Source organism: Danio aesculapii, chromosome 14 (genome assembly GCF_903798145.1).
Source record: "Danio aesculapii chromosome 14, fDanAes4.1, whole genome shotgun sequence".
Classification (NCBI taxonomy): domain Eukaryota; kingdom Metazoa; phylum Chordata; class Actinopteri; order Cypriniformes; family Danionidae; genus Danio; species Danio aesculapii.
The window spans coordinates 87599-97598 of record NC_079448.1 but is presented as its reverse complement, the minus strand read 5'-3'; the positions used below and the strand labels follow the sequence as shown (position 1 = coordinate 97598).

At 36.7% G+C, this 10000-nt stretch overlaps 1 protein-coding gene across 1 annotated transcript in view; it reads right to left on the bottom strand.

The window, feature by feature from the left end:
* Positions 1-10000, bottom strand: part of fat4 (FAT atypical cadherin 4) — a 146660-nt gene that overhangs the window by 55705 nt on the left and 80955 nt on the right. Inside the window, exons 4-6 of the mRNA XM_056472055.1 lie at positions 8407-8757; positions 1871-2469; positions 885-1208 (exon numbers count right to left, since the gene is read on the bottom strand). Of these exons, the coding sequence (XP_056328030.1) occupies positions 885-1208; positions 1871-2469; positions 8407-8757 (1274 nt within the window). The remainder of the gene's footprint in view (positions 1-884; positions 1209-1870; positions 2470-8406; positions 8758-10000) is intronic.

Sequence of the window (10000 nt, the reverse complement as noted above, 5' to 3'; positions counted from 1 at the left end):
AACACATGTAAACGTCTAAAAACCATGTTTAATTTTTTTAAAATTTGCATTTCAATGTGTTCCAAATGTGTTCCACTTAATGTGTTCCAGACTACAGTCTGTTTTCTGTGATTTAACATGTGAAATATGTGGGAACACAATTTAAACACGTGAAACACAGTATTTTGCAGAACTTCATGTGATTGTGTTTTAAATACTTGAAGACCATGTTTCAAGTGTGTTCCAGATGTGTTCCCCATATTTCACATGTTTTTCAATATGTATTTTAATGCACATACATGTCTAAAAATCATGTTTAATTTGTAAATTTGCACTCCATAAGTGTTTCAATGTGTTTCCCATTTTCACATGTATTTTAATATGCATTTTAACACATGTAAACATCTGAAAACCATGTTTCATTTTTTTTATTTGCATACCACATGTTACAAACGTGTTCCATGTGTGTTCTACATAGTACATGGTTTTCTGTGTTCCAGGATTCAGTCTTATAATTGCACATTTGAAATATGTGTGACACATGTGCAACACAACATGTGAAACATATGACTTTGGAAGAACTTCACGTGAATCGGTTTGAAGATCATGTTTCAGATGTGTTCCAAATGTGTGTTTTTTTTCATATTTCACATCTATTTTAACACATGTACATGTCTGAAATACATATTTCCTTCTTTATTTGCATTTCAAAATGTGCTTCTCATATTTCACATGTATTTTGATAAGCATTTTGACACATATATGTATAAAACCATGTTTAATCTTTTTAATTTGCCTCCCACATGTGTTCCGAATGCGTTCCACACGTTTTGTTTTCCCAGTGTTCCAGGCATCAGTCTGTGTTTGGGATCTCCTGTAAATCACAGGAAAGGTTTAATGCTCACCTGTAGGATGTTCTTGGGCAGGTTTCCGAGGTTCTCCTGGACGCTGATGGTGTACGGCGAGAGCTCAAACACCGGAGCGCAGTCGTTCACATCCAACAGCACGATGTTGACGGTGGCTCGATCCACACGAGGACTGCTGCCGCGATCTGCAGCCTGGACCTGCAGAGAGTATGAGGATCTGCTCTCCCGATCCAACAGCTTCGCCACAGAGATCACCCCCGTCACTGAATCCATGCGGAAGTCAGAGTTTAGGTTTCCGCCAGTGATGGAGAAGCGGATCTGACCATTGGTTCCCTCATCGGCATCGCTGGCGAACACCTGCAGGTGGACATATGAACATACACAGTTGAAGTCTGAATTATTCGCCCTCCTGTATTAGTTTTTTCCTAATTTCTCTTTAACAGAGATTTGACTTCAGCAGAGTGTGAAATCTTGATGGGTCTGTGGGTCTCGTCTATTCAGATCTGAGCTTTATTCTTTATTTTCTATTGGATTCAGATCAGGTGATTGGCTAGGCCATTCTACAGCTTGATTTTCTTTCTCTGAAAGCATCTGAGAGTCTCCTTGACTGTGTTTTGGATCATTGTCTTGCTGAAATGGTTTGATCTTCATCCTCCTGCTAATGTAGATGTTGGACTGAAGCAGCTGATATTCATTTACACTGAGGAAGAACTACTGAGAGATTTTAGCTGCTGTCTGGGCTTTCCCTGCCCAACTACAGCTCACTTTCTTCATGTGTTCAGTACTTTTTCCCTGCGTCATTTCAGTTTATTGCACAGAACTTCATTTGTAAACTAATTCGATTTGTTTTCTTTGCATATTTGGATCTCTTTGGTTGTTATCAACATCCAAGTCAAGTTCAAGTCAACGGCACCTTTAGAAATATGTTGTCTGAGAAAAACAGTGACGTGTTCAATACTTATTGAAAGTTTCACCATTTAATCGCAACAAGAAAATGCAATAAAATCACAGTATGGTACCTGCAGGACGTCGGTGCCGGTGAGCGTATTCTCCTGGATCTCGATGTCGTAGATGTTCTGAGAGAAGCTCGGCGTGTTGTCATTTACGTCTAAGACCATCATGATGACCTCCATGCTGGACGACAGAGGAGGATCTCCTTTATCAGTGGCCACAATAGTAAGCGTGTAGTTCTCCATCTCCTCGCGGTCCAGTTCTCCCAGCAGCGTCACTCCTCCATCAATCATCCCGATCCCGAATTTACTCCCGAACGCCCCGCTCAGGGAATACTCCACATAACTGTTGGGTCCGCTATCAGCGTCGCTGGCCTGTGCGGTAAACACACGCGTGTCCACCGGCGTGTTCTCCTGGATGTACGCCGTTTTGGGGGAGGTAAAAACAGGGGCGCAGTCATTGACATCCAACAGGATGATGGAGATCTGGGCGGTGCTGGTGAAGCGGGTGGAGGGTGGCAGTGCCAGGTCATTTACTGTGATCACCAGGTTATAAAACGATTGTGTTTCTCGATCCAGAGTCTTTGTTGTGTGTAAAACGCCGGTGTTCGTGATGCTGAACTGAGATTGTGGGTCGCCGGAGGCTATAGAGTAATGCAGATCAGCGTTTGGCCCTGAAAAATAACACATATACAATATTTGGTTAGTATACAGCTGAAGTCAGAGTTATTCCCCCCCTTTCAATTTTTTTTATTTTTTTTATATTTCCTAAATGATGTTGAACAGATTGAGGAAATTTTCACAGTATGTCTGATAATATTTGTTCTTCTAGAGAAAGTCTTATTTGTTTTATTTCGGCTAGAATAAAAGCAGTTTTTATTTTTAAACACCATTTTAAGGTCAATATTATTAGCCCCTTTAAGCTATTTTTCTCGATAGTCTACAGAACAAACCATCATTATACAATAACTTGCCTAATTACCCTAACCTGCTTAGTTAACCTAATTAACCTAATTAAGCCTTTAAATGTCACTTTAAGCTGTATAGAAGTGTCTAGAATATCTAGTCGAATATTATTTTATTTATTTATTTATTTGACATGGACATCACAATTACACTGGACAACCAAATGCATTTGTTTAAGTATTTTAGCAAACTTGCTAATTCTCAACACCTGTCCACAGGAGGCTTGACAAAATTGACAAAATGGAACTATAATAAAAACATATACACAGCATCATAATTCTTTACATAAAATTACTGGAGCAAAAGCAAAGGCGACATGATCCAACAAACTAACAGTAGACTATTTGTGCAAACACTGCTGTTTTGCTTTTAACCACTTTTTAAGAACTCTACTAAAAATATTCAGATTACTATGCTGATTTTAAGCTAACAGGTAAATCATTCCACAGTTTGGCTCCCTTTACAGTGAAGACAGACTGGCCAAAAGAGGTCTTGCACTTTGGCACTAGACAGTCACCATTAGCAGTTGCTCGTGTGACTCTGTGAGAGGTTTGATGCCTACTGATTAGATCAGAAAACAGCACTGGAACATGATTATTTCAACATTTAAAAACCAATTTAAGATAATTAATTTTAATAAAACTATCAAAACTAAAAAAGGTTACGTTTACATAAAACTTCACAATGATGCCATTGCATAGGCGTCAAGTCCATCATTTTAACTGCTTGTTTATATATTGAATCAATAGGCTTCAATGCAGTTAAAGAGGCTTGTGACCATGATGTAATGCAATATGTCAAGTGAGAGAATATCATTGTGTGCATGTATAATTTTGCAGTTTGATATGTTAAAAACCTTCTAATAACCTTCATTATGTGCTGTCATCATGGCAAAGAGAAAATAAATCAGTTATTAGAGATGAGTTATTAAAACTATTTTGATTAGAAATGTGCTGAAGAAATCTGCTCTCTGTTAAACAGAAATTAGGGAAAAAATAAACAGACGGGCTCATAATTCTGACTTCATCTGTACATAATGGCAAAATAACGCTTTTATAATGACTTTTAATAACTTTTTCCCTGCAAAATCCAAATATCTAAAAAGTCTTAAAGAGTGTTTTTCAGAATGAATGAGTCTAAATGAAGAGAGTTTTTCTCCTTAAAATAAGCTAAATAATCTGCCAACGGGGGAGGAAGAAGAATCAGTTTTTTCTTTTTGACATACAATTATTTTGCTTCCCTCAATGGCAAATTATTTTTATTGTATTAAGAAAAAAAAATCACTTAATTTTGACAATTCAGAAAAAAGACAATATTTTTTTGCATTAAATTCTGACGCCAGAGGTTTTTGTTCAAATAAAGGATGAGAAATATATATTTCCCCACAATCATACCTCTTGTACATCATCTTACTATCTTTTGGAAAAACTTGGTGGTTGAATAAAAGTAACTTTAAGTCAGAATTTGCCAGAGTTATGAATAATTTGGGGCTTGACTGTATATATCCAGTTAACATTAATAACAAACTAAGACTATTAACTCTTTCTCTGACAGCTGTTTTTTAATCGTTGAAATCCACTGCTCAAATATTTGATGATTTGCAGCTTAGTTTGCCGGCACTCAGAATATTTTCTGGTATAAATATTTGGGCATGTTACATATTAAAATAATGAAATAAACCAGCCTTCACTTTAAAAAAAGAAATGAAAACTTTTATTCTGTTTTCATGTGTTCATGTTTTATGATTTTTGACTTTTTTTGGAGAAAAATTAAAGAAATATTAGAAAAACATTTTTTAAAAACTGCATTTTCATCTACACACACACACGCACAAACGCACGCACGCACGCACACACACACACACACACACACACACACACACGTTTTTAGAAATAATGTGTCAAAATAAAAAATTTTCTTAAAACAAGCCAAATAATCTGCCAATGGGGGAAGTAAAATAATCTTTAATAATCTATATACTCTTAATAAAATAATAATCTTTTATAATCTTGAAAAGTTTCAAAGCAAAACATAATAATAACTTATTCATTAATTCCTTCATTCATTTTCCATCGGCTTAGTCCTTTATTCATCAGGGGTCGCCACAGCGGAATGAACCGCCAACTATTCCAGCAAATGTTTTACACAGCGGATGCCCTTCCATCTGCAACTTTGTACTGGGAAACACACACACACACTCATATACTACAGCCAATTTAGTTGATCAACTCCCCTATAATGCATGTGTTTGGACTGTGGGGGGAAACTGGAGCATGAGGAGAACATGCAAACTCCACACAGAAACACCACTGAGCCACCGTGCCGACCCATAATAACTTAATTTTCACTCATTATTTCTGAAAGCAAGACAATAATTTTTGTTTGTCTACAAATTGCTTCTTGATTTCAGAGTTTTTAAGATGTTTGGACTCGAAACAAGACAGAACCGCATTCTTCACGGTGTAATAACGTGCCGCTTTTGTAAATCTGCTTTGGAATGATCATAATAGTGAAAAGCAAAGCGCTGTAGAAGTACAGTTGAAAGTAAACGTAGTCACATGAGGAGCACTAATAGAGCAGCACGTGGAGATGCTGTCTGCGTAGGACACTAAACTATTAATGTAGACACTGAACTGACTGTCTCACGGCACAACATGTAGAGCACATGAACTCGCTTTCAGTAATTAAACAGAGATGAAAACCACTGACAGTCAAATAACACACGCCTGAGGGACTTTCTGTAGGGGAGAGCCAGACAGAAGTACCATTTCTCATACAAACTACTAACTTTAAAGGGAGCCTATTATGTAAAGGTGACTTGTATGTGGGGTTTAACCCCAGCTGTGTGTCAGCAGTGTGTGAATCTCCCCAGCAGACTCTATTGGTAAAGATGTGTTTGTTCTAATCAGACTTGATCAAAACAGTCTGCAGAAACACTTTGTGTGCATCATCAGAGGGGGAAAGCCCCGCCCACTAGTGCCCATCTCTCCATCTCATTAGCATAATCAGCAGCCCTGAGTGAGAAGCAGCCGTCTGTCCATTAGCCATTAGAGTGTTTGAGCTGCTGAAGATAATGTCAGCATAGACTAAGAGGATTCTAGATGAATTTTAAGTAAGATAAATATTCTTAGATTATGTATTCGAGATTATTTCTCTTTCCCCATTGGCTGATTAATTTGCTTGTTTTAAGGAGAATCTCGCTTCATTTTGACTCATTAATTCTGAAAACATGACTATAGTTTTTGCTTGTCTAGAAAATGCTTCTTGATTTCAAAGTTTTTCGATATTTGGACTCGAACAAGACTAAAACTCTCAGTAATGAAGGCATTATTGCAGTCTACAGCTTGCAAAGCAAATGTTGAGAATCATTTCGTTTCTTCCGTCTCCAGTCTCCACTGTATTGCGAGTATGGCAGGATTTGGGCGTCAACATGGATGGGAGTATGTTATTGTGCAGACGTGCTGAAGCTGCTATAATGTGCAGTACAGTGTGTGTGTGTGTGTGTGTGTGTGTGTGTGTGCGTGTGTGTGTGTGTGTGTGTGATATGGATCTGCCAGTTCACAGTAAATGAGCTCTAATTGAGCATCAGTAATGTGGATCTGACCAGCTCTCATGTGGAAACAACACCAGCGCCATTGTCTCTTTCACACACACACACTGCCCTGTTTACTAAACACACGTACCACAACAGTGGACTGGGGTCAGAGGTCACACACACGCACACACACACATTTTAGTAAACTAAAACTAACACTAAAGCATTGAACATTTTTGTTCACTGAAATTAAATAAAAAAAATTAGCAATAAATGAAAAACTAAAACTAAACTAACCTAAAAACAGTCTCTGAAAAACTAAAATTAAAATAATAATTAGCAAAAATAACTAATAGTTTTCAGAATTAATAAACTCATGTCAAATCTGTGTTAGATTATCTATATCTCTGGTCGAAACTGAAGATAGATATATAAAAACTAAACAGGAATGTGTTCACAAAAGAACTGAAACTATACTCAATCTAACAAAAACAAATAATAAACCATCTAAAACTGAACTCAAATGTAAAGCAAATTTAATATAAAAACTATATGAAGAATTGAATATACAGTCCTATTATAACTTAAACACACACATGCATTTACACACACATACACACGCACGCTCACTTTCAGGCACGAACAGACACATGCACACAAACAAACACACACACACACACACACACACTGAGATGTAGGTCAGCGTAACCACATTATAGTCTCAGACAGTGGTGTGGTGCTGTCTTTCCTCCAGTAACTGAACACACAAACAGCTGAATCCACTAAATTCAGTCTTTCTGAAGTGACCCAGACTCTCCCTCTACTAACTAACCGCAGTGTGTTCTAGACTATCGGTGTGTTCTAGACTATGTATGAGTGTGTGTGTGTGTGTGTGTGTGTGTGTGTGTGTGTGTGTGTGTGTGTGTGTGTGTGTGTGTGTGTGTGTGTGTGTGAGAATGAGTGTGTATGTGTGTTTCCCAGTACTGAGTTGCAGCTGGAAGGGCATCTGCTGTGTAAAATATATGCTGGAGTAGTTGGTGGTTCTTTCCGTTGTGGTAACCCCTGATGAATAAAGGGACTACAGCGAAGGAAAATGAATGAATGAATGAATAAAATAGAAAAGAATTCAACTTGACTCATCTCAACAAAATTGAATTGAATTGAATTGAATTGACTTGAATTGAACTGAATTGAACTGAATTGAACTGCATGAAATGGAACAAAACTGAACTGAACTGAACTGAATTAAACTGAACTGAATAGAAATGAATGGAATTGAACTGAACTGAACTGAGCTGAGCTGAGCTGAGCTGAGTTGAACTGAACTGAAGTTAACTAAACTGAACTGAACTGAAACAAATTGAACTGAACTGAACGGAACGGAACGGAACGGAATGGAATAAACTGAACTAAATAGTATTGAATTGAATTGTATTGAATTGAATTGAATTGAATTGAATTGAATTGAATTGAATTGAATTGAATTGAATTGAATTGAACTGAATGGAATGGAATGAATTGAATGGAACTGAACTGAACTAAACTGAAACGAACTGAACTGTATTGAATTGAATTGAATTGAATTGAACTGAACTGAACTGAATGGAATGAATTGAATGAAACTGAACTGAACTAAACTGAAACGAATTGAACTGAACTGTATTGAATTGAATTGAATTGAATTGAATTGAATTGAATTGAATTGAATTGAACTGAACTAAATTGAATTGAACTACATGGAATGGAACAGAACTGAATTTAACTGAATTAAACTGAGTGGAATGTAATGGAATTGAACTGAACTGTATTGAATTGAATTGAATTGAATTGAATTGAATTGAATTGAATTGAATTGAATTGAACTGAACTAAATTGAATTGAACTACATGGAATGGAACAGAACTGAATTTAACTGAATTAAACTGAGTGGAATGTAATGGAATTGAACTGAACTGAACTGAATTGAACTGAGTTCAATTAAACTGAATGGAACAGAACTGAACTCAACAGAACTGAATAGAATTGAACTGAAACTGAACTGAATTGAGTTGAATCTAATTGAACTGAATTTAATGGAACTGAACTGATGAGAATTAAGTAAAGTTGTTACCGTGGTCTCGGTCCGCTGCGCTCACACTGAGGACGGATGCTCCAGCGCTCAGACTCTCCAGGATGGACGTGGTGTAGACGGAGCTGTTGAAGAGCGGTGGATGATCATTAACGTCCAGCAGATTAAAGTAGACCCGCACCGAGCTGGAGCGGCCGCCTCCATCCACAGCCCGCACCGTCAGGATGAAGAACGGCTGCGTCTCGAAGTCCAGCGATCGGGTCACGTTGAACACGCCGGTGATCGGGTTCAGGAGGAAGGTGGAGTCCTCATCATCCTCCTCCACTGAGTATGTGATCTCGCCATTCGCACCTGAGTCACCGTCACTGGCCAGAATCGCTGCCACGATCGAGCCTCAAGGGAAAAAAACACACAACAAAACATCTCGGTAACACTTTACTTACTTACTGTTTATAAGGGCTTGTTCACACCGAATGCAGCTTTTCCCTCACAAGTCCAAACACACGGTACAGGTGAATTGGGTAAGATAAATTGTCCGTAGTGTATGAGTGGTAATGAGTGTGTATGGGTGTTTCCCAGTGATGGAAGGGCATCCGCTGCGTAAAACATATGTTCGATAAGTTGGCGGTTCATTCCGCTGTGGTGACCTTAGATTAATACTAAGCCGAAAATAAAATAAATGAATGAATGAATATACAGTATATCCAACAGTTCCGTCTGGTTCTTGAATCTGATAGCCGTGTGATATTCTGCAATAACAGCACTCGAATAACAGCACTCGTCCAGTCTCTTCACCCTTCACACTCTTGTATTACTCCGCCCAGTACAAGCGACAGTGACAAGCAGAGGAAACTCTACAGTTTGACAAATTTTGCAGCTGTTGGACAACATCACGTACTTTTGATGTTTTTTTTAGGTGAGAATGTAGTTGTTTAGACTGCAGTTATGCAGTTTATTTATAAGGAGAGTGCCTATTTTAAATATTTATCATTTCAGAGAAACAGCGCGTCCAGCGGCCAAGTCAACCAAGTCGATCTCTCTGTTGTATGTTGTAGTGCTGTATTTATACCATAGTATTTGTAGTGTATTGAGTGTGAGATGGGACTAACATATCAGGAATGTGTGTATAGTTTGTGTAAACCTGAGTTACTTTTTGGTTGGCCTTCTGTTTGTTTCTAATGAGTCTTCACGACTGCAGACTAGTTCAGTACAAAGAAAGAAAGACAGAAGAAATGCCTGCATGTGTATAGTGTTTTTCCTTATCGCAAACACAACAGTACTCTGCTTAAAAAGTTTTAAAATATTTATTTCAGACTTATTATAACTGCATGATTATTGTTATTATTATTATTATTATTATTATTATTATTATTATTATTATTATTATTTATTATCATTATTATTATTGTTATTATTATTATTATTATTATTATTATTATTATTATTATTATTATTATTGTTCTTATTGTTATTATTATTATTGTTATTATTATTATTATTATTATTATTATTATTATTATTATTATTATTATTATTATTATTATTATTATTATTATTATTATTATTTATTATCATTATTATTATTGTTATTATTTTCATTATTATTATTATTATTATTATTATTATTATATTTTGA